The sequence below is a fragment of the Eretmochelys imbricata genome, chromosome 9 (genome assembly GCF_965152235.1).
Source record: "Eretmochelys imbricata isolate rEreImb1 chromosome 9, rEreImb1.hap1, whole genome shotgun sequence".
In the NCBI taxonomy this organism is placed as follows: Eukaryota; Metazoa; Chordata; order Testudines; family Cheloniidae; genus Eretmochelys; species Eretmochelys imbricata.
The window spans coordinates 62,912,828-62,938,121 of record NC_135580.1 but is presented as its reverse complement, the minus strand read 5'-3'; the positions used below and the strand labels follow the sequence as shown (position 1 = coordinate 62,938,121).

The 25,294-nt window shown below is 45.2% G+C and overlaps 1 protein-coding gene across 1 annotated transcript in view; it reads right to left on the bottom strand.

Moving 5' to 3' along the window:
• Positions 1-19,402, bottom strand: part of LOC144270171 (cell adhesion molecule CEACAM15-like) — a 35,249-nt gene extending 15,847 nt beyond the window's left edge. The window contains exons 1-6 of the mRNA XM_077826448.1: positions 19,382-19,402; positions 12,735-12,810; positions 11,044-11,382; positions 9,813-10,082; positions 7,430-7,483; positions 5,396-5,461 (exon numbers count right to left, since the gene is read on the bottom strand). Coding sequence (XP_077682574.1) covers positions 5,396-5,461; positions 7,430-7,483; positions 9,813-10,082; positions 11,044-11,382; positions 12,735-12,810; positions 19,382-19,402 — 826 coding nt within the window. The remainder of the gene's footprint in view (positions 1-5,395; positions 5,462-7,429; positions 7,484-9,812; positions 10,083-11,043; positions 11,383-12,734; positions 12,811-19,381) is intronic.
• Between the last annotated feature and the right edge of the window lie 5,892 nt (positions 19,403-25,294).

Genomic DNA, 25,294 nt, shown 5'->3' with positions numbered 1-25,294 from the left:
GAGCTGGGGTCTAGAGACAAGACAGAAGCATGGGGTTGGAAAACCAGAGTTCTACATTCTATTCCCAGTTCTCACACTGACTTGTTCGGCTAACCCCTTCACTGCTCTCTCAATCCTCACGAATAGAAAAAAGAAAGCAACAAACTGAATATACTGGTTTCCTCCTGCAAATTCTCCTTCTTCGAAAGGTGTTCAATTAGCCGTAAATATCACTAGGGTAGCAGTGCCTTTTCCCAATACATTTTAAAGATCAAATCCTACCCTTCCCCTCCATGCTGTAGAAAGCCCTGACTGTACCAGGACTGCCATGGTTGGGCCATGAACTGAGCAGTAACAGCAGGTTATTGTGAAACTGACTGAAGGGCCATAAAGTGCATAGCTGGACTTCTTGGTGTGGTGGCCAGCACAAGGCAGAAGCACATTTGATAATACAATCTGTTCCATTACACTCCTGTTGGCATTTACTTCATACTCTCCATGAAGGCAAGGCTGGATCAATCAGTGCCAAAATAGTTTCAGATTTGGTACCTACCAGAAGGAAAGTTTCCTATAGCTTCAAAAGCCAGAAGTAAACATTCCGATTATCTTCTGACCTCCTGCCAACTACAGAAAAATCTGCAAAACTTCTAGTATTCTCCAAGTAACAATTAGTAGAACAACAGAGTTATTCATTGCCCTTTGTTCTGGGGGTGGCTGGCAGACTGTAGAAGATTAACTAGCAAAAGTTGGCACTGCACAAGCATATTCATGATACAAAGGTCTGCTCTTTGGATTATTATGAAGGAAGATTTGGACCCAGAAAACATATACTAGAATAGGGCTGAAATGAACTACAAAGAGCAGGGGAATGAAAGCAGAAGTGGGAAGAGAGGTTTTTATTATTATGGGGGTCCAGTCACATGATGGGAGAAACACTTGGACCACCTGGCCTATCAGGATACAAGATCCATCCGAAACATAAAAACAAGAGGAGATACTTTCATTTAGTATGTGGCAGGTGTGTTGAAAAGGGGTTAAAATGTTAATGAAACCTTTGTTGACTGTTAAACATTCATTGGAATACCACCACTAAGAAGCTCTTTAACCTTTCCTTAGAGACACAGAAAAAAAGAAAAACAGTATTTGGAATAAAAAGCATTAATTAACACTTTCCTTGTAACACTATCCCTTATTTTCTTTAGCTGTGTAGAATTCTTTTTCAAGGGAGAAACCCATGTTTGACAGTTGTTTAAATAGCATGAAAGGTGGTATGGATTGTCCTTTAGGGGGAAGAGAAAAAGGTCGTTGAGGTGGTTCAGAATGCTCCTGTTAAAGTCTGATCCTGTTTTCCTGAAGACAAAACAAAATGCACACGAAGACAGGAATAAAAGAAGAGCAAAGGGAGAAGATGCAGCTCCAGCCTTGTGCTTGATTCTTAGGCCAGGTCCACACTACACGCTTACTGTGGCATGACTACATCATTCAGGGGGGTGGGGGGTGAAAATCCACACCCCTGAGCAACACAGTTATACCAACCTAAACTCACATGTAGGCAGCGCTATATCGAAGGGAGAGCTTCTGCCGCAGACATAGCTACCGCCTCTCCTGCAGGTGGAGTACAGCCATGTCTGCATTACAAAATTAAGTCGACGTACAGCCACCGCAGTAATTAAAGCAGTGTTTCAGGTCCACGCTATGCTCCTCCTGGTGGCAGTGTGCACACTCACCAGGAGCGCTTCCACCAACTTAAGTGGGGCATTGTGGGGCACTGCCAGCTGCCAGGCTGCTAACAGGCCATGTAAGTAACACACTGTCTACATGGACACTGGATTGCCGTAATTACACTGACCAAAGAGCTATGCCTCTTGTGAAGATGGAGTTAAGTCAATGTAGTGGGACGACTTACATTGGTGGGTGCCTTACGTCGGTGCCCTACATTGACCTAACTCTGTAGCGTAGACCAGCCCTCACTAAGCTGACAGGAGAGCTCTCTCTCATTGGTTTAGAGCATCTTCATCAAAGGTTTATAGGATAGACCTGCCCTTAGGGATCTCTTCACTTTATAGCAGTGGTTCTCCAACTTACGTATTGATGACCCCTTTCATAGAGCAAGCCTCTGAGTGCAACCCCTCTTATAAATTAAAAACACATTTTTTAATATTTAACACTATTATAAATGCTGGAGGCAAAGTGGGGTTTGGGGTGGAGGCTACCAGCTCGTGACCCCCCGCATAATAACCTCACGACCCTCTAAGGGGGTCACGACCCCCAGTTTGAGAACCCCTGCCTTACAGAAACCTGAGCTCTTCATGGGGTTTAGCCCAAATCCCCTACCATCCACAAAGAAAAATCTCTGATCCAGGTTTGGAGGTACTTTAAGCCCACGCTAGCTGACCTAGCTGGGTGGGGTGAATTAGAACTAGGGGTACCAACCCTCCAGGGTTGTCCTGAAGTCTCCAGGAATTAAAGATTAATCTTTCAAGAAAGATTATGTCATGTGATGAAATCTCCAGGAATTTGTCCAACCAAAGTTGGCAACCCTAATTAGAACCCAGTCTCCTGTGTCACTCAGGCTGGAACCCACACACTTTGCAGTGAGGACCCAGGCTAAAATCACTTGAGTGCTGGCAGTCCTCCAATGCCTTTCCACAACTCCCCCTAAAAGACACACAAGTTCTCCCACGATTGACACAGTTGCTCAGGAAAGAGTCCTAGAGCGTCTCAGCACAAAGAACCACGGGCTATGCCCCCAGACATGCACAGACAAGTGCAGAAACAGTGAGGACACAATCACATGAGTAGGGCTTTGCTGTGGGGAGGCTTGCAACTGGGCTCAGCTAACCTGGCTGGCAATTACTGGGTCTAACTGTGCAGACAAACCTTTACCACAATCTTGCTGCTGCAGAAACAAGCACTGCCCTCATTAGGCACCCCAAGACTTGGCAAATGTGTATCAGCACTGGGCTGTAGAGGGCATTTCTTTTAGCTGCTGCTGGTCATGGGCTCACAGCTGTGTTGCAACAACAACAAATGCCGTCTTGGCCAGCTAAGCCAAACTCTTCTTAAACAGATGGCCCAAAGGAGAATGACAGGAAAGTGACAAAATAAGGTGGGGGAAGGAAAAAGGACACAAGAGGGTGTGACAGCAGGAACCCAGGTGTTGTTCAGGACTCAGCTGAAGTCTGGTTAGGAGGCCTTTCAGAATCAAGAGGATTAAGGTCCAAGAGTGCCGCAGTGGTTTCTGGGGTCCCAGAAGATGGTGATGTTTGCTCCTTACAGTCCACGTGTCCCTGGTCCACTTGAGCGACCGCCAGACAAACAGCGTCTAAGAGCTTTAAAATAAACCAATTGAAAAATAAACTGTTTGGTCAATTTCTATGATAAACATGTCTGCACTATTTCAGCTCATTGTCAAGCCAGCCCATGACTTCACCAGAAGACCTGCAGCCCCTTCACAGGTTTTGTTTCTTTGTTGTTTAGGTTAAAAAACAATCCAGCTGGTCCCAGTCTGTTTGTCTTTAACTTCTGCTGCCAACAGCTGCACGGAACCGGCTGTGTTGGACTCTTGTTACCTTGGGCCCTGGAGAGACCAGGTCTCGGCTCAGCAGTCCCCATCTCCCCCTCAGCCTCACTTCACAGCTAGCACAGCCCTGTTACAAAAGCCAGAGAGGCCCCCCTCTAGTGGCACCCAGCCCAGCTAGCAACTGATGAGACTGTTACAGCTTTGGCTGAGAGCCGCATGGCTTTTACCTCACGCAGCGGAGGCTCCTACGCTGAGCTTCAGAGCTCCCATGTTTGATCCTGCCTGCTGACGGCCGGGGTCTGTCAGCGTTACACTCACACCTTGTGCAACCAGTTGCACCCATGCAAAGTGGAGATAATACTAGGGGCTTACACTTCTCAGTTTATATAGGCCCACCTCCATTCCACCTGCACAAGCCCCCTGCGTGCCACCCTCCCATCCCCCTCCATTTCAGGGACTCTCTGTCACTCCCCGCAATTTCCCCCCTGCCAGGGGTTCTATGCCCCCCATTCCCTCCTCCTCCTGCATGCCAAGCAGCTCTGTGTTTCCCTCAATCCCACTTCTTTCCATGCCCTCCATCCACATTCCCCCAATGTTTGAGGCTTGTGTGCATCCAATACCACCACTCATTTGACATCCACTTGGCACAGGTTTACATGCTGGCAGAAAGTTCCCGGCAGTGGAGAACCGGGCACTTTCCCTCCATCTCCCATGCCAATACAGACCACCAGCAGATTTTGTAGCGAGATTTCAATCATTTTTCCCCATTCTGAAAATTTCTCAACCATGACCAAACAGTGGATGTATTTATCCAGGAGCAGCAAACTCCTCTGAGACACACAGCACACGTAACAAAGGGCTTGTCTATACCAGGAAATTATTCCAGAATAAGGCACAGTTTGAGTTTAGAGTACTAGAGCTATCCTGGAATAACTCCCTGTGTGGATGCTCTTATTCCAGAGTAAGAATGCCTTTTTCTGAGTTAGCTTAATCCAAAAGTGGATTAATTTAAATTCAGGAATTCCTGAATAAGAGTGTCCACACAGGGAGTTATTCCAAAATGGTTTATTCTACTATATAGTTATTCTGATCAATTTCCCCATGTAGAAAAACCCCAAATGGCGTTAAGAAGCTAAAATCGAGCCACTCATTTGTTGGAATACTTTGGCAGGCTTGGAAGTCTCTTGTAACAATGACCCTTTGTTTCCGTGCAGGCATCCCAATATCAACCCACCAAATATTTTCTGATTCTTATAAATGTCTCTCCATCAGGCCAAAAGTTATGCTGTGCAGCAGCTTTCCTTTCCAATCCCTCATCCCCATTAAGAAAAAAAAAATGGAAGGCACACCATCAACTTAGAGAGAGAGAGAGAGGAGAGAGAGAGAGATCACACTCTGCTGGAAGTTGTGGTTGGGGGGGGTTGTTTTTTTTCTAAACGTACTATTGTCAAAGTAACGATTAAAAAGTCATAGCAAAATCATTTCTCTGTTTCCAGTGTGTTTTCTTTGTGTAACTGTCAAAACTCTTCATCTAGCCAGTTTCACCCTTTTCCTGTATAGTCAGCAGTATGCACTTCTGGTCATTGGTGTCGGTATGTCACAAAGGAACAGGTGAGGAAAAGAAAATATATACACGCATGCACACACACAGAGGAAAATGTGATTGTAAAAGAAAAGAAGAAGATTGGCAGGGGACTCAGAGCAAAAGTAGGCACTTTGAACTCATCTTTTGGGATGTAGTAGATTCCAAATGGACAGTTTTCCTTGGAAGAACATCTGATTTAATAATAAGGGGGAAAAAAACCACACACACACACAAAATGGAGTTACCAAAAAACACAAGCCCCCAAAGCAAGCAAAGGGATTATTTTAGGATATTTAAATACAGCTTACCAGAGTCTCCACAGAAACACTGTGTTGGACACCTGAGATGTTTCCTTGAAACATATAAAACAGCAACTAAAAAACCAAAACAAAAGTAGTTGTAATTTTCCTGAAAGTTGACACTTGATACTTCAGGTCAGCACAGCCCAGAAAACCCCAGGTTCCTCTTTCTGTTGAAATTTGAAGTGGTGAGTGTGGAAAGCGGAGAAACTATATAAGTAAAAAGAAAAGGAGTACTTGTGGCACCTTAGAGACTAACCAATTTATTTGAGCATGAGCTTTCGTGAGCTACAGCTCACTTCATCAGATACATACCCATATGTACATATATATATACATACATACATATGGGTATGTATCTGATGAAGTGAGCTGTAGCTCACGAAAGCTCATGCTCAAAGGGTATGTATCTGATGAAGTGAGCTGTAGCTCACGAAAGCTCATGCTCAAATAAATTGGTTAGTCTCTAAGGTGCCACAAGGACTCCTTTTCTTTTTGCGAATACAGACTAACACGGCTGTTACTCTGAAACCTGTCATTATATAAGTAAAGGAGTTAAAAGCAATCACTCGCTTACACTTGCAAAAAAGGGGATTTGATTGATTTGTTGTGTGTCTTGTTTTCCCTCATGAACATGTCAATGGTGAAACTTTCCCATCACTTTGCAGCAACCACCTCCTGTGGGTTAAAGCAATGGTTAGCATTGAAAGCACAGGTGACAGAAAATGCTAGCAGTCTCCCTGACAGTCCCAGAGTTGCCAGCTCTTGTGATTTCATGGTCACTCTTATGATATTATTGTTTTCCTTAGAGCCCAGCTTCTGGAGCTGAGAATCTCAGCTTTCATCTCTCTCTCTCTCACACACACACACACACACGTTTCTGTGCCTCTGGTTACAGAGAAAAGCCAAAAAACAGGATACAAAACTAAGGCTCATAACAAGAAATTAAAAACAATAATAATCAAAAGAACCCCTCATTCATATTTATTATTGTTTAAAACTCTTTATTTTTTGGTCCTGACTCTCGGGTTTTGAACTCTTGGGGCTGGTAATACCACAATCTGCTGTCAGGCCTTCCATCTGGGAAAGCAGCTCCACTTCAACGTGGCTGCTCTTGCATAAAACAGCATACCGTGGGTGGCTCTAGAGAGTTCCCTCATGGTCTCTGGTTTGGGGCATGGAAAACATAACAGCTGGGAATGTGCATAGGCAAGATGCACGGTACTGAGGCGGCTTCCGCTTCAATTAAATCCCACTGGACACATTCTGCAGTACTCACCCCTGCTAACTCCTGGGCAAAACTCCCAATGAAGGCCCACAAGTAAAGATTGCCGGATTAGGTCCCATGACCCCAAATTCTCTCTCCCTGATCTGGGCACACAGAGGACCTACTGTGTGATACCGCCCACCCTCAGCTCTGACTCACAGAGGCCTCTCCGTGGGTCCAGCATCCACAATGGGAGGGGGAGAGACTGGGCCAGCCAAGGTGGGCACACAACAGCCCTCCTTCAGAGGATGAACAGAGGGGATCAGAGAGTCCAGGGGTTTTTTCCTAGAGACCCTCCACCCAGCTCTTCTATGTGGCTGCTGCAGCTTCCCCAGACACAAGGGCTGCAGCTGTACCTGTCCATTATTCAGGGAGTGCAAGTGACGGTGAGGGGAGGCAGCTGGTGCCCTGCCCACACACCCCCATGACAGGGGTTAGGCACTATCTAGCCCTCAAAGATCATCACTGCTTTTGCTGCAAAGATCTGGTCATAAGTGGAGTCAGTGGCAAAGTCCCGTCAACTTCAGCTGGTGCCCGGGTTTGGCCTTAAGCCTCAACATGTACGAATATGTAACAATCAGAAACTGATACGTGCAACTGTGACAGCCATGTTTCTGTGTGTGAGATTTGGCAGTGTAAAGACGACTTGCATTTATTTCTGGGTCACTTATCCCATCTCTATTTGGCAAGCCTCCCGGAACTGATCTGCCATGTGAACTGCCAGTGGCACAATCGCAAAGAGGGAGCCACAAAAAAAGAAAAAACATATTACTTACCTAGTACAAAAACGACAATCACCACAACGACTCCCACAACCACATTTGAAGGATCTGTGAAAAATATATTGCAAGATCAGCCTCATTTGGGACATGGCCAGTAGCAAGTATCTTCTTCCCTACCTCCAGCCCCCACCCCCGAGCAAATCTTTGCGACCTGACTCTTAGAGATTTCAATATTAAATGTTGGTCTATAAAGGGTTTTGGAAACTAGAGTTGCAACCAGCCTCTCACACACCCAGAAGTCCAGCTGCTCCCATCACTCAACCCTCCACGTTGAGATGACCTGCTGTTCTGGGGCTGTCTGGCTGTCCCAGACACTTGATTAGATCAAAGTTTTGAATTCATTTTAGTAGAACCACTCGGGAGAGTTACTAGCCGTCCACCTCCCATCAAGGTTCCTCCAGTGCTTCCTCAACCACTGCTTCCCACCACCCTTCCTTATTGCTAAAGCCAGTCCCAGCTGCTAGCCTTGTGCTGGGTCCTTCTGAGTGTCCACACTCACCAGCCCACATCTCCTGCCCCCACCTCCTCCTTCTGCCACCACACTTCAACTTGTACTCCAGAGTCCTTGAAAGAAGAGGTGTCAGCAGCTGACAAAAAGGCAACACATGAAACCCAGTATAGAAGAAGCTGTTGTGGTCAGCTTTGATCAGTAAAGTAGGAGGAGGTAGGTATAGAAGCAGAAAGCAAATGAACCCAAGAGGAAGCTGGAAGGCAGTGGTGACTGATGGGGACAGGCCACATGTCCATCCCCCTAAATGTTACCTTCCCTAACCACACCCCATTCACAATGTCTCCCGGCTCACCCTTCACCCACTTCTAAAGCTCCTCTCAATTACCAAACTCTCTAGCTCAGCATGTGCTTGTCCCTCTCCAGCCTTTTGGCTTGTCATTCCCAGAAAAACATCCCAGATCTGAAACCCCTGCTTGATCTGGGAATTAACGTACATGGGGGAGAAAAGCCGTGTATATGTTATGAACTGATTATTTCATCAAGACCCTACAGTGAAAGTTCAATAGCCATAAAACATACAAAAACCAGAACTTGAGACACCCAGGCTTAATTACAACTCCTCCCACCCACTCTCAAAAACCCACATATGGCCAAATCATTCAAGAAATAAAATAAGCCAAGTAATGCACCAAAACACTTGGGGGTGGTTTTTTTGTTATTTTTTTTCCAAATGTGGGTGCCAAGAGTTAAATTTAGGCACCTAAATCCTGTAGTAATTTGATTAGTAAGAAACCATGAACAAAGTATTACAAAGTGGTTTAATCAGACAAAAGCCTCAAGCACAAAGTCTGGGATGGGTCTCAAGTTCTCTCAGATTCTGGGTATATTTAGATTTGGACAGGATGGTTCAGGCTTATTTAAATACATCCTCATTACTTCTGAGTGCAAATATATCACCTAAGCACAGATACTTGGTTTAGGTGTTAGATTATTTCAGGGTGCATCTACATCTTTAAACTAATGTCCACAAGTGAAGATAACCCACTTAAAATAAAAGAGGCACTTAGGCATGTGCTTATCTTCAAAATGCAAGTAATCCCATTGTCAGACTACTCAAATGCTTAAAGTTAGGTACGTGCTTAAGTGCTTTGCTGAGTGTTTTGATAATTCAGGACCATATTTAGGACCATAATAAGTGTTATGCTCTGAAGCACTGAATTACATGTATGTGCAATTGTGCATCAATAGATGAACAGTAGAGCTGATTGGTGGAAAAAAATCCTGCAGAAAATTTTGACTTTTCCTCAAAACAACACACATGTGCACATACGCGCGCGCACACACACACACACACACACACCCTCAAAACTTTTCAGGTTGTCTTGTGGGGGTTGGGGGGAATTAAAAATTTTCAAGCAAAAATTTTCATTTAGCCTAAAAAGAGTTGACGGTAAGTTTTCAACCAGCACTAGTGCACAGCTCCAACATATCCACAATGCAATGGCTGGAAGTTGAAGCTAGACAAATTCAGACTGGACATAAAGGTGTAAATTTTTAATGGTGAGAGGGTAATTAACCACTGGAACACTATAACAAAAGCCGTGGTGGATTCTCCATCACTGACAATCTTTAAATCAAGACTGGATGTTTTTCTGAAAGATCTGCTCTAGGAATTGTTGTGCGGAAGTTCCCTGGCCTGTATTACACAGGAGGTCAGACTAGATGATCACAATGGTCCCTTCTGGCCTGGAATCTATCAATCTTCTTGAAAATGTAACCAAGTGTTATTCAACAACCTCTGATCATTTTCCTCCTCCTCACCACTGCTCCCCACCCCACCCAGAAATACCAGTGGGGTCATTTGTTACTGGAATTTGATTTGATTGGCAATTCTGTTTCTTGCATTAAAATTAAATGCCCACTTACTCTGGATGTCTAGTTTCAGGGAGGTTTCATTCCAGCTGACTTGATTGCTGACTTCGCAGGTGTACACCCCATTGTCAGACAGTGTTGTGTTCAGTATACGTAACATGCTGTCATTCTGAAAGAGCAGGAAGCGACTGTCTTCAGGGAGATGCTTGCCATCCTTCTTCCACTGATAGGAATCAACTTTCCCTACTGGCACCTTACAGACAAATTCAGTGGTGGAGCCCACCAAGGAAGAGTTGCTCTGGAGCTCTGGCTGAGACAAGGGCTCTGGGCGAGAGGAAACATTAACATTTCCAAATAAGGCCTTTGTTTTTAAGGGTTTATTAATTTCACTGGGGGTGGGGAGTGTTTTTAGCAATTTGAGTTTTATATAAAATTGGGGGGGGTGGGAGTTGGTCTCTCTACATACTGTAATGAGTGCTCTCTTTGTAATGTCCCCTAGTGCGTTTTAACCAGGGGCACTGGAACGGGGGGGGGGGCGGGCGGAGGGGGTGTGCACTGGGCCAGGCACTGTACAAACACAGAACTAAAAGACTGTTCCTGACAAAGAATTTATAATCTCACTCCTAGTTTCCAACCAAAGCAGATTTATGCACCTGTAAAAATAAATTACTTCTGTATTTGCAGGAAGGAAGCAGAGTAGCTTTATGCAGTACCACTCAGCTTCAAAAACCAAGGGAGAATTAAAAAAGTACTTGTCTCTCATGTCATTAAAAATTAGTGCAACATTTCTACCAAAAATTCCACCCCCAAATCACAACACCACTTTGTTTTTAAACTGTGCTATGCTTGCCCAGTTTTGCAAAGTTTCAGGAAATAAAAAACCCTTCAATATTTATAAAAAAAAATATTTTTAAATCAAAAGCTTAGCAGTGCAAACAAAAAAACTCCTGTCTCTAAAGCCAAATCTGATCGGCGTAGAGCATTATGAAATGAGCCATTGTGCAACAAGACAAGTCATGGTGCTGAGTCCTGTTTGGAGGGAAATTCCCCATCATAATCAGAAGGGTAACTTCCCATTCATGCTCCACCTATAGGACACTTCCTGATTGCTACGGAACTGTGCATGTCTATAGGTGCACCACGGGCACGTGGAATGTAGAGTTACAGAGCTGTACTGATGCTTTTTCCATGGGCTATGTTGTGCATTCTTATCTAATGCAAGGGTTGAATAAGAATTAGTATAGAAGTGGAGAAAGTTATCAAGACCATTGGATGTGGCACTTACCAATAACCTCGAGCTGGAACCAATTAGTTTCGTGGGAGCTTGTTCTAAATCTGTACAGTCCTCCATCTCCCAACTGCAATTTTATTTGGAGAGTCCAATTGGTTTTGCTGAACTCAACGTTCCCGTTATATGAAGGATGCAAATCAACTTTTGATTGGTCCTTAAAATATACTAAGATGGACAGAACTGTGGAGGAGACATTTTTATAATCCCAGCGTACAATCCCAGTGCTAAAATTCAGGCCTGGTGGAGAGAACACCACAGTGCAGCCTACAGCAGAGATTAGCCTGTCTGATGTTGGTGTAAGATTAGCAGAGTAACATGGAGAAAGAGTCCGTGCTAAAAGACAAGAACACAGGATATTTCAGGTTAATTATTGTTCTGCATGATCCTTCATGCGGCAAAAGCTGGGGATCTAACAGCTCTGACCACAGAAAGTGTCCCCAGCTAAGTTGCACTGTGAGTCATGCCAAGACTAGAGTGAACTGGAGCTCTGTGAACAACAGGTTGGGTTTTTTTGAATCACTGGCAATCAGGAAATAAAAATTCATTTTGGTTTAAGCCAACCACAACATTTTTCAAAATATATGGTAAATCAAAAAAATTTGAAATATTATTTTAAATCCAACCATTTTTATTTTCTTTTGGGGGGTGGGGGAGAGAATTAAGTTATACATGGCTAGATCCCATTCATATGAAGAAACTCACATAGGGGCCAGGAAAATCCAAAGTTCCTTCTTCTGAATCATTCAATTTTTTCTGATGAAGAAACCAGGATAAAAAAGAGTGTCATGCAAGTCATCATTAGAAGATACTTGAAAAATGGGTACACTCGACAGAAGTGTCTTTCTTTGGTTTTAAAAGGCTTAGTGCTAGTTACTGCTTGGGTAAGTGCGCTCCAAAAAAAAAAAAGGGGGGGGGGGTCTGGAATGTGTGCTTTGTGCCCCCCTTACAGGCGACAAGGAGGATTAGTAAGTGTAGACACTCCCTTAGCTTGAGAGGTGTCCGTAATACTATTGGATGTATGGCCCAGAGGCTCAGCTGATGTAAATCGGCATCTGGCTGCACACAGTTTGGTGCATTATTGAACTGATTCTCAGCACACGGTTATTTGGATACCTTCCTGGACAGTGCAGTGCAAATGCATTAACATGAAGGATTTTCTCTTTTTTAAATACCTTCCCTAAAAGTCAGGAAATTCCATTATTACAATGTCCATAACCATGGAACTCAGCCACATTACACAAACATGATACATATCCATTAAACAGCATTGGGCAATAATGAACTACGATTACATGGGCCCCCATTCTGCCTTCAGCTACATCTCTGCAACCCCTCCATTGGCTTCACTAAAATAAACCATGGTTGTTCGTATCTGAGAGCAGAATTTGACCTGCCATCTGCAAAAGGATCCCTTCAGCATTGCTGTGGGAACCATGACCTACATTTTCAAGTTACTAGTGATTTTGGGTGCTGGCCAAGCACCCAAGGTCAGAGACACTTAAAAATATTAGTTGATTTTGGAGATTTAGGGCCTTATCTTTTAGAATTTCCTGACTGTGGTGCTTATATTCTTAACCCGAACACTACAATGAACAAGAACTGTGATGTGGCATTTTGCAGTAGTTTTCAAGCACTGCTATGTATTCTTGTCTACGTGCATGCGGATAGCTTGAATTAGTTTTTACCTGTAACGTGTGTGAAGTTTACTGCTGGAATTTCATGGACCCAGATCAACACCATGAGGAGAAAACAAACCAGCAGCTATGAGGAAGAAACAAAGTTGTTTTAGTGAAAAATTAGTAAAATATTTAAAGGCTTGTATGTAGAACCAGATATTTACACAGTGCTGCCTGAAGATTAAGACAAACTACTTGCTCCATGAAAACAGAAAACTCCAAAAGTCTGCAAAGCCCTTCTATAATGTCATTGTCAGAGTATCAGAGTAACAGCCGTGTTAGTCTGTATTCGCAAAAAGAAAAGGAGTCCTTGTGGCACCTTAGAGACTAACCAATTTATTTGAGCATGAGCTTTCGTGAGCTACAGCTCACTTCATCAGATGCTGTAGCTCACGAAAGCTCATGCTCAAATAAGTTGGTTAGTCTCTAAGGTGCCACAAGGACTCCTTTTCTTATTGTCAGAGTAATGTGTGAATGCAGTATGTCAAAATGATAGCTATAATATGTATAATACTTGTGCATACACAAATTCATTGGCTAGGCAAACTTACAAACTAAGGTGAAAATGGCGTTATATCTAAACCCACAATCCTGCAAAGACAGTTAGGCATGTGCTTAGCTATATGAATGGAGTAATCCCACTGAAGCAAATAGGAGCACTTGCAGCATGTAAAGTTAAGCGGGTTGATCCCAGTGGGGTTCATTGCAGGATTGGTGCACTTTGGTCCCTCCTTTCCTCTACCTATGGCACACAATAGCTGAGTGTCCCTTGGTCTAATTACCACTGTTGGGTTTAATAAGGGATAGTATCAATGAGGCGGGTGGTGTTGGTGACCCCTTCTGGCCTTAAACAAATGTTTCCCGAACTGTGGGTCACAACCGTACATGGGGTCATAGCACCAGCAAATGGGGTTGCGGCTGGGCAGAGGATACTACGCAGCATGATCGCTCACGTACAGTGCGTGCGAGGCCACGATGCACGGAAGATGTGATTTTGCTTTACAAAATGGCATCCTCCATGATGTCTGTGGTCCTGGGAGGAAATAATTAATTAAAATGGGGTCATGTTGGCAAAAAGTTCGGCAACCCCTGCCTTAAACTCTATGATTAAGGTCTAAATAATCTTTCACTCTACATCCCTCCCTCAAAACTCATCAAAGAGAACTAATTTCCAGGCCCATCAGGATGGCTCACATTTGGCATGGCTAGGCCAAGATGCTTTGGATTATTGTCTGAGGCAAGGAAGAGAGACAGAAGCGCCACCGTGATTTTGCAACCCCCGTCTCTTCAGACTAACGAGTAAAATTTGCCCTGAGCTTTAAAAAAGTAAGTTCTACCGTGGACTAAGATGTGGCATGTGACATTTCCAATGGACCAGTTTGATTTTGGAGAAATTAGGCTAGGGAAGTATGCATGCACATAAAGACTTTTCTTATAACAGGAATCTAATGCCCACCTTAACCACAGAGAGAGGACATCTCTCCATAACACAATGACAGACTGTTTGCACATTTAAAACACCATATTATGCAAAGTGTAATTTCTTATTTATTTTAATGTTTGCACAACAGTTTATATTTCTCTTTAAAACGAGGAATTTTAGCCAGGCCTCAGGCTGATTGCAGAGACCACACTGAGCCTACCATTTTGAGTGTGTGTGTGCAAACGCATTTCTTTGCACCTTACATTCACATGGCTCACACACAGTTAGAAACCTAACCATGTGACTCACTGATACAAATAGACAGACTTTAAGGGCAAAACTCTGTCCTGAAATAGTCACAAAAAAACTTTGATTGCAGCACAAATAAATATGCCTGAAGTTTTGTACCATCCACTTTTTAAAAGAGCTTGCAACACTCATTTCCTGCTTTCAAAGCACTTCACTTTTTAACTTTTGGGCCAAATCCTGCAAACACCTGAATACATAAATACATAGTTAATTTTACTCACATAAGTAAAAGTGCTTAAATGTTTGCAGCCATTCTTAAATATGAAGTGTGGGTACAAGGGTTGCAGTTTTACTAAATCCGGCAAGCACTTATTTACATGCTTAACTTTATGCGTGCAGGAAATGCCAGCTACACATGCAGGATCTGGCCCTAAAGTTCCACAAAGAAGTATTTTGGAAAAAAAAAAAAAATGAGAAAATGAGAAGACAGTAAGATGATGTTGTAATTATTATAACTTCAAGACATGCCTGCACAGGTGAAGAGTGGCCGCTAGCAGAACTCATTTTCAAAGCACACTGCATGATTTATTTGCTCTGTAATTGGCACCCACCCAACCTGCAGGATGCCGAAGATGCCATTCCATTCTGAAACTTGTTTATTTCTGGTGTGATCTGAGAGGAGTTCTGTGCTGTTCCCAGCCTCAGACTTTGGGGCATGGACTTTAAACAGAGGCAGGGTGATTAAGATAACAAAAGGTCTTATTAAATTAAATTAGGATCCTTAGATGATCCTGAAAGCATTGCCAGGCACTCCAGTTAAAAGATAGGAAACAAAGGGTAGGAATAAATGGTGAGAATGGAGAGAGGTAAATAGTGGTGTCCCCCAAGGGTCTGTACTGGGACCAGTCCTATTCAACATATTCATAAGTGATCTGGAGAAAGGGGTAAACAGTGAGGTGGCAAAATTTGGAGAGGATACAAAATTACTCAAGATAGTTAAATCCAAAGCTGATTGTAAAAAGTTACAAAGAAACCTCACAAAACTGGGTGACTGGGCAGCACAATGGCAGGTGAAATTCAATGTTGATAAATGCAAAATAATGCACATGGCAAAACATAATCCCAACTATACATACAAAATAATGGAGTCTAAATTAGCTGTTACCCATCAAGAAAGAGATTTGGGAGTCATTGTGGATAGTTCTCTGAAAACATCTGCTCAATGTGAAGTGGCAGTCAAAAAAGCTAACACAATACTGGGAATCAGTAGGAAAGGGATAGATAATTTGACAGAAAATATCATATTGCCTCTATATAAATCCATGGTATGCCCACATCTTGAATATTGAGTGCAGATTTGGTTGCCCCATCTCAAAAAAGATAGATTGAATTGGAAAATGTACAGAGAAGGGCAGCAGAAATTATTAGGGGTATGGAACAGCTTCCGTATGAGGACAGATTAAAAAAATTGGGACTTTTCAGCTTGGACAAGAGATGACTAAGGGGGTATATGATGGAGGTCCATAAAATCATGACTGGTGTGGAAAAATTGAATAAGGAAGTGTTATTTATTCCTTCACATAACACAAGAACTGAGGGGGGGGGGAAGGGGTCACCCAATGAAATTAATAGACAGCAGATTTAAAACAAACAAAAGAAAGTATTTCTTCACAGTCAACCTGTGGAACTCTTTGCTAGAGGATGTTGTGAAGGCCAAAACTATAACAGGGTTCCAATAAGAACTAGATAAGTTCATGGAGAATAGATCCATCAATGGCTATATTAGGCAGGGTGGGCAGGGATTCAACACCATGTTCTGCATGTACCTAACCTCTGTTTGCCGGAAGCTGGGAGTGGGTGACAGGGGATGGATCACGTGAGGATTCCCTGTTCTGTTCATTCCCTCTGAAGCATCTGGTATTGGCCATGGTTGGAAAACAGGATACTGGGGTAGATGGACCATTGATCTTACCCAGTATGGCCATTCTGATGTTCTTATATAAAACCCAGATGTATCTGCCCCCTGCTGTAACCCACCAGATCCCACCCCCCTCCCAGAGCTGAGATCGAACCCAGGAGTCCTGATGAGGTCTCTCTCTCTCCACAGAGTTAGTAACAAAGTAAGGTTTAAAATGTTAACGTATATCCCTACAGCCTCCTGAAAAAGAGAGATCCCAGCTGCCTGGTCCTCGCCACGCTCTTCAACCAATGCAAGCAATTCTGCCGGACTCCCAGCTCCTGGAAGAAGGCCATGATGGTGCTGGTGTACAAGAAGGCTGAGTAAGATGACCCCGGCAACTGGAGGCCCATCTCCTTCTGCTCCCCAATGTACAAGCTCTATGCCAGCTGCCTGGCGTCGAGGATCACAGAGTGGTCGGTGAGCGGGGGAGCCATCAGCTCCATCCAGAAAGGCTTCATGTCCTGTGAGGGCTGCTACAAACACAACTTCGTCCTCCAAACCACCATCGAAATGGCCAGAAGGGAGTGACCTGGCTAATGCCTTTGGGTCCATGCCCCACCACCACATCTTTGCCACGCTCCAGGAGTTTGGGATGCCAGAGAACTTCCTTCGTGTGATCAGAGAGGTGTACAAGGGATGCAGCACCACCATTCGCTCAGTCGAAGGGGAGATTGCCGAGATCCCGATCCGGAGTGGAGTTAAGCAGGGCTGTCCCCTCAGCCCCATCACCTTTAACCTCACCATGGAGCCGTTGCTGCGAGCAATCTCCAATGGCACAGATGGCTTCAACCTCCATGGTGAGAGGGTGAGCATCCTGGCTTACGCGGACAACCTGGTCCTGACCGTGGATGACCCAGAGAACCTCCAACGTATGCTAGATGCCACCAGTCGAGATGCCGATTGGATGGGGCTCCACTTCAATGCAAAGAAGTGCGCAACTCTCCACATTGACGGCAGCAAAAGGGACTCGGTGCAGACGACGGGGTTCCAGATCCAGGGCAAGCCCGTCATCCCCCTGGCAGAGGGGCAGGCGTACCAGCACCTCGGCATGCCAATGGGTTTCTGTGTCCGGCAGACACCCGAGGACACCATCCAGATCTTGCAGGATGCCGCCAAGATCGATGCCTCCCTGCTAGCACCATGGCAGAAGATAAACGCCCTGAACACCTTCCTGATCCCCCGCATCTCGTTCATCCTAAGGGGATCTGCCGTGGCGAAGGTACCCCTCAACAAGGCAGACAAGATCGTCTGGCAGCTGGTGAAGAAGTGGCCGTTCCTTCCCCAGAGAGCCAAGCTGGTCCACATCGCCCACAGGCAGTGCCAATGTCCCCTGCATGGGCGACCTGTGTGACATCGCGGTGATCACCCACACCTTCCGCCTGCTGACACATCCGGCCATGGTAAGGAACATCGCAGCAAACGCCCTCCATGGCGCAACAAAGAAGCGGATCGGCAGAGCCCCCTCCAACCAAGACATCGCCAGCTTCCTGAGCGGTTCCCTGGATGGCGAATTCGGACGGGATGGGTGCAACATCGCTTCACTGTGGTCCCGCACTCGCAATGCCACACATTGCCTGGGGAAGTGCATCGGCTGCCGCTGGGAGTGGTGCGAGGAGTGCCAGGAGTCCTTGTGCCACAGATCAGGTCCAACGACAACACCATTGTCACTCCGAGCTCCAGGGGCATGCTGGAGAGGACCCTGAAGGCAGCCATCCACTGACTGTACATGCAAAAAGAAAAGGAGTACTTGTGGCACCTTGGAGACTAACCAATTTATTTGAGCATGAGCTTTCGTGAGCTACAGCTCACTTCATCAGATACATACCGTGGAAACTGCAGTTTCCACGGTATGTATCTGATGAAGTGAGCTGTAGCTCACGAAAGCTCATGCTCAAATAAATTGGTTAGTCTCCAAGGTGCCACAAGTACTCCTTTTCTTTTTGCGAATACAGACTAACACGGCTGTTACTCTGAAACCTGACTGTACATGGAAACCCTGAAGCGTAAACCGGACCAGGGTAAAACCTTCGAACTGAGCAGCAAGTGGGACGCCAGCAGCCACTTCCTCACCGGGGGCAGCTTCACCCGTTTCGCCGACTGGCGGTTCATCCGCCGTGCTCGGCTCAACTGCGTCCCGCTCAACGGGGCCGTCCGCCACGGGAACCGAGACAAGTGTTGCAGGAAGTGCGGCTACTCCAACGAGACCCTGCCCCACGTCCTGTGCAGCTGCAAGCCCCACTCCTTTTACCCCCAATCGGGGAGATTACAGATTATGTATCCCTTACGCCACCCGCTCCTAAACCGAATTTCACACCCCTTGATAATCTGTACCTTATTCCCTGATAACCAGAAACTTCTATGCTTAAACTCTGTCCCGTTTTCTTTTTATTTCAACATCTTCTTAACAAAATTATTAAATCTAACCAGTGTCCCTTCAGTGACTTGCCACAAGATGTCAGAACATGTTAGAATTAGAGCTGAGTGGGTCTAATATTCATTTAATTTTCTTTTTTTGTATAGGAATTAGATGCAGTGTTCCTGTCAGCTAATTGCTAAATTATCTGGCAAAAAACTAGAGTTTTCAAGTGCCTAACTAGCCCTTGGAAACATGGCTCAATTCCCTCCCCCCTCTGAGATGATTTATTTCTCCCCTAACTACTCCACTCGGAGGCTGCCATGGCCTCAGCAGGACCCGGTGCGAGGTTACAGCTTACCCACCTTCGAGCCAGGAACTGCTATTCCCCGCTAGGGAGGGAGACGCTCCTCCTGGAAAGTCACAGCCCGGGAACGCAAGGGCTGGGGGAAGGGCAGCGGACCAGAGACCAGGTTTTGCTTCGCAGCTACTTCTCTCGGCCGTGGTCACCGCACGCGCTGCGCCCCGGATCCCCGCCCGCGAGGGCTCAGCCCGGCAGGGGATTCAGAGCGCTAGCGATCGGCCCTGCCCCAGCCCCGCGCTGACCAGCGGAGACTCGCAGCCAGCCCGGAGCCCGGAGCCGGGCGCGGGGAGGGCGTGGGGGGTCTCACCGGAGCTCCGCAACGCTCCATGCTGCCCGACCTCGACGGGCTCAGCTCCCCGGCGCTCCCGCCGCCGCGCGCGATCGGCTGCTCCCCAGCTCGCACCTCCTAGGTGCAGCTGCTTACGAACTTCCTTCAGGCCGGAGCGGAACCTGCCCTGCTCCGGTGGAGTCCAGAGCCAAGCCGCGGTACCTCCCTGAACTCCGAGCTCGCCGGAGGAAGCAGCGAAGTAAACACTGGCTTATTGTCTCGCTTTGGGAAGCAGATGGGCCGGCGCCCGCCGCCCCCACAATAAATCGGTGAGGCTGAGGTCATGAGGCCAGCCCCACCCATGCCTTCCACCCAGCAACAAGGGCCTTGGAGGCCGTGGGAATTATCCCTGGTCTGACTGCTGGTCACGCTGCCCTAATTTTAGGGTTGCCACCTTTGAGGTACAAAAACCAGGGCATCTGGTATGATCCTCAGTCCATAAAACTGGACAGCTGACCATGGTGCTAAGTGTAAGCAGGGGAATGGTCCCGCTATTGTGGGGAACTTTCCTGGCTTCTGCACTACCCCGGTGAAGTGGGCTAGCAAAAGGATCGGAGTCCTCGCTCCCACTTCCTTTACCCAGTGACCTCCCTGCCCTTGAGGACTCCCCTTCCACTCTCCTGTCTGGCAGAGTCCTTGTAACCCCAACAAGGCTGGGCCCAGGATTCCTGGGGGGCTCGACCCCCAACCCTGCTGCGGTCACCTAGGACAGGGGCTAGGGTGTCCCCACTCTGGGGTACTCTCTCTCCACTGGGCACATCTCTGACCCACTGACCATTACATACAAGTTAAAGCAAATACAAGTTGTTTAATTAACAATTAATTTTAAAAAAAGAATAAGGAAAAATGGGAAAGGTTAAAGGAAAACACATCACCCCGCTCTGTAGCAGGGAACATCACAAACAGTGTCTTTGGAACGTTAGGGCAATTCACAGTCTGTTCCTTGTAGATCCCAGGCCTTCTTCTCAGGCCCTGGCTGTGCTGCAGGGATGCTGTGGGTTGGACACTTCCAATGGTGGTGGCCACACACCTCCGGGCTTTGGGTGGTGGGACCCTTCTTCCCAGCATCAGCCCCCCCATCGGGTTAAGATCCCCCTCCCAGTCTGGCCTGCAAGGACCCTTGGCTGGTGGTGTCTTTCTGCGCTGGACCCTTTGCCCAGGGTCCCCCCTTGGCTGCCCCTGTTGCTCACCGCACCTGGCAGCTCTGCTCCCAGCACAGGATCTGCTCTCCATGGGCTGTGTCTCTGGCTCTGTGGCTGCAGCTCTGCTCCCAGCACAGGGTCTGCTCTCTCCCTGGGCTGCTTCTGTGACTCTGCTCTCAACTCTGACCTGCTTCCTGGGCTGATTTTCTGGCCCCTCTGGATCTGGCCTGGCTCTGCTCCCCAGCTCATCTTGGGCCCCTGCTTTCTCCTTAGCTCCTTAACTCTGTCTGAGCGAGGCAATTCCACTCACATGGAGGATGAGACCCATGCTGGCTTCCTGATTAGTCTGCCAGCCCTGTCAATCAGGCTGACCTGGAGCACTGGCCTCTCCCCATTGTTCCTGGGGACTGTCAGTCTCAGGTTCCTGATTTCCCATCAACTCTTCCCCTTTCTTTTGGTACTGGGAGCTAGCAACCAAAACCCCCGCACTGAGTTTTAGTAAGGGGACAACAGTCCCCTTACATAAGCATCCTGACAGATTTCCCTCCCCACTCCCCAAAAAGGGAAAACACCTTGAGAACAATGGTACAACCAGCAATATTCCCAGCAGTTGCCAATTTGGATGCAGAAAGAGAACAGGTAGACAACTTAGCTAGTATGGGGCCTGATCCAAATCCCATTGAAATAATGGGAATCTTTCAGTTGATTTCAATGGGCTTTTGACTATGTTGAAGTACTGCAGAAATGGATCTGGGGGTCATAGTAGATCACAAGTTAAGTATGAATCAACAGTGTAACACAATTGCAAAAAAAAAAAAAATGAAAACATCCTTCTGGGATGTATTAGCAGGAGTGTTGTAAGCAAGACATGAGAAATAATTCTTCCACTCTACTCTGTGCTGATTAGGCCTCAACTGGAGTATTGTGTCCAGTTCTCGGCGCCACATTTCAGGCAAGATGTGGACAAACTGAAGAAAGAGAAGAGCAACAAAAAAGGTCTAGAAAATGTGACCTATGAGGGAAGATTGAAAAAATTGGGTTTGTTTAGTCTGGAGAAGAGAAGACAGAGGGGACATGATAATTTTCAAGTACATAAAAGGTTGTTACAAGGAAGAGGGAGAAAAATTGTTCTCCTTAACCTCTGAGGATAGGACAAGAAGCAATGGGCTTAAATTTCAGCAAGGGGCAGTTTAGGTTGGACCCAGGAAAAAATTCTTAACTGTCAGTACAGTTAAGCACTGGAACAAATTGACTAGGGAGGTTGTGGAATCTCCATCATTGGGGAAGTTTAAGAGCAGGTTAGACAAACACCTGTAAGGGATGGTCTAGATAATATTTAGTCCTGCTTTGAGTGTGGGGGACTGGACTAGATGACGTCTTGAGGTTCCTTCCAGTCCTATGATTCTATGATGTTAGGACCCCTTTCTTGACCGCAACAGAAGATTTTTCCAACAAGCAGGAATAGCTGAACATTACACAAATTAAACATCTGTATGGGCAGTTCTTAGACTGTAGAGGATCTGGAGAAGAATCATTAAAAGCTTCTTGCAGGTGCACAAGACAAATTTCACAAAGAAATGGCTGTTACAAAGGACCATTCTGATGGCCACTCAATACCAAGAGGTGGCAACTGTGAGAATGTCTTGAGTCCATGATATTCTAATGGTTCATCGAAGAATGAATTTGTATCCTAAGGTCCTGCAAGCATATATGGACACATTTAGCTTAGCCATTTGCAAGTTGACTTCAATGGGGCCATTCACATAACTAAGCCTTTGTGGGATCAGAGCCTACATAATATAAACATTTATTATCCATGAAAAAATGGATCCATTTTTATGGCTTTAAAATCCCAAGTTCTGTAAAAGTTCCTATGAATCAAACTATTACATGGATTCTTTCAATATTTCATGTTCAATAATACTGTTAATGAAATTGACCAAAGCCACAGTCTTATTAATGGAAGAAATTGATAACACGTTTTTTTTTCCTTTGAAAAAAGGTATTGTTTAATATTTCTTTAAATTTGAAAGCGTCTGAGTTGTGACACTAGCAGAAAGGAGGTTAATAGATGTTCACCTCCTGGAACAGGTTTTAATAAATAACTATGAATTGTTAGACCATATGTAGCCCTAACATCAAATATAGAATCACAAAATTCCTCTCACACATTAGAAGCTGTCATAAAAATAAACGGAAGGGTAACCACCTTTCTGTATACAGTGCTATAAAATCCCTCCTAGCCAGATGCAAAACCCTTTCACCTGTAAAGAGCTAAGAAGCTAAGATAATCTCGCTGGCACCTAACCAAAATGACCAATGAGGAGACAAGATACTTTCAAATCTGGAGTAGGGGAGAAACAAAGGATCTATCTGTCTGTGTGATGCTTTTGCCAGGAACAGATCAGGAATGCAGTCTCAGAAACTCTATTAAGTTAGTCAGTAATCTAGCTAGAAATGCGTTAGATTTCCTTTTGTTTAATGGCTGGTAAAATAAGTTGTGCTGAATGGAATGTATATTCCTGCTTTTGTGTCTTTTTGTAACTTAAGCTTTTGCCTAGAGGGATTCTCTATGTTTTGAATCTGATTACCCTGTAAGGTATTTATCATCCTGATTTTACAGAGGTGATTCTTTTATCTTTTCTTTAATTAAAATTCTTCTTTTAAGAACCTGATTGATTTTTCATCATTCTTAAGATCCAAGGGTTTGGGTCTGTGTTCACCTGTACATATTGGTGAGGATTTTTAGCAAGCCTTCCCCAAGAAAGGGGATGTAGGGATTGGGGAGATATTTTGGGGGAAGACGTCTCCAAGTGGGCTCTTTCCCTGTTCTTTGTTAATATGCTTGGTGGTGGCAGCATAGGGTTCAAGGACAAGGCAAAGTTTGTACCTTGGGGAAGTTTTTAACCTAAGCTGCTAAGAATAAGCTTAGGGGATCTTTCATGCAGGTCCCCACATCTGTACCCTAGACTTCAGAGTGGGGAAGGAACCTTGACAGAAGCTTTGAAAAAACCCCACACAAAATGCATTTATGGAAAGATTGCAATTTAAATTTTCTTAACTAGAGCCCAAGGCTTTGTTCCCAGCTCTGTCTCTCACTTTTTACATGGTCCGTGGCAGGTCTTCTAAACTATGGCCAAAATTTTCACACTAGAAAATGCCTGAGTTAGGCCACGAAATAAGTAGCCATGTTTTTAGCAGATGCTAAGCACATGCCGCTCCAGTGAAGTCAACTTTAGGCATGGAAAAATTATTATTTTGGTCTTAATGTGATGCTGTACTTTAATTTTGAGCCCAGTCTGCCAGTAAATTAGGAGAGGTGCTTAGAAGGGAAAAAAAATATCTTAGTTGCAAAATTAAGTTAAAATATTTTATTGAACAATTTTACAGGCACTTTTGCAGCTTTTTTTAAAAGGCACAATAAATTAGGTTAATAGCTAACACTATACTGACAATGAAATGTCTTTTTTTAAAAAAAGCATATAGGTGAGATTAACTACAAGTTTAAATAAACACTAACAGGAAATCATTGATGGTATTGTTTCATGGGACAATAACAATAGAAGCAAACAGTGGAAGGAAGTGATAAAATATTTTCTTTATTTAGATTTAAATCTACCAATCCAAAGCTCTAGGTGCCGTTACATAATTAATTACACAATAAATACCAGTGAGTCTCAGCAGCATTAAAATTAGTTCCACAGGAACTTGGCCAGCTGGTCACCTCTCCACATTGTTTCCAGAGCCCTTATCAGAGAGATGTCTTTTGCAGCATGCCTAGGAAGTTACCAAATGTGGGCTATTTCATACCAAGAGGAGCAGGTTCCAGAGCCTTCACAGAGAATGCGCTGCCAGCTGCCGCCTCTCTTTCATAGGGATCCAGCCTGAATGCCCCTACTGACTGCAGCTCCAGCAGCATGGCATGGCGAGAGAAGCAATCCCTCGAGCAGGCCAGCGCCAAGACAGTTAGCCCTTTGTAGGTCATAACCAACACTTTAAATTCCACCAGAGACCAAGAGGCAGTCAGTGCCACTCTCCTGCTGTCACAGCTACTGCCACTTGTTGGGGGTAGTTAATTATGTCAATGGGAGAGCTCTCTCTCGCCAGCATAGGGCAGCTACATGGGAGACCTTCCCGCTGTGCAGCTGCATCGGTACAACTGTCCTGCTGTAAAGTCTCTAGTGTAGACATAGCCTCAGTCTCCGACTGGTTTTAAAGTCTAGTCACCTGCGGAGTGCGCTGCAGTAGTCTAATCTCGAGATGACAAAAGCCTGGATAACAGTAGCAAGGTCTGCATCCAACAGGCAAGGTCACAGCCTCCTACCCTACGATGTGCCCGGTTTATAAAAACCCCCAAAAAACCTGACACTGACTGGGTTACCACTGTCATATGATCAAATAAACGAATTCCCCCAGAAGGGCTGATACTACCTCTTCCACTTCTCCCAACCCTCCATCACCTCTGGGTTTGACCCTCATCCATGCTCAGCTAGACACCAGCTGAGGTGAGCGGAACTCACTGCTATGAGATATCATTAAGGCCAGGACTCAGCTTGGAAGAATTAAAAACAGTTTGGATATTTATATGGAGAACAGAAACATCCAACGTTATAATAGTGAGGATTGAACACACAAGTGTTGAAATGGCTACTTCAAACCCTCCTTGACACTCAAGCCTTAATTCTTCACAGTATATGTTAATCCAACAATTGAGAGTTCAGAGACCTCCTTGGGAACGGATTGTCCCATA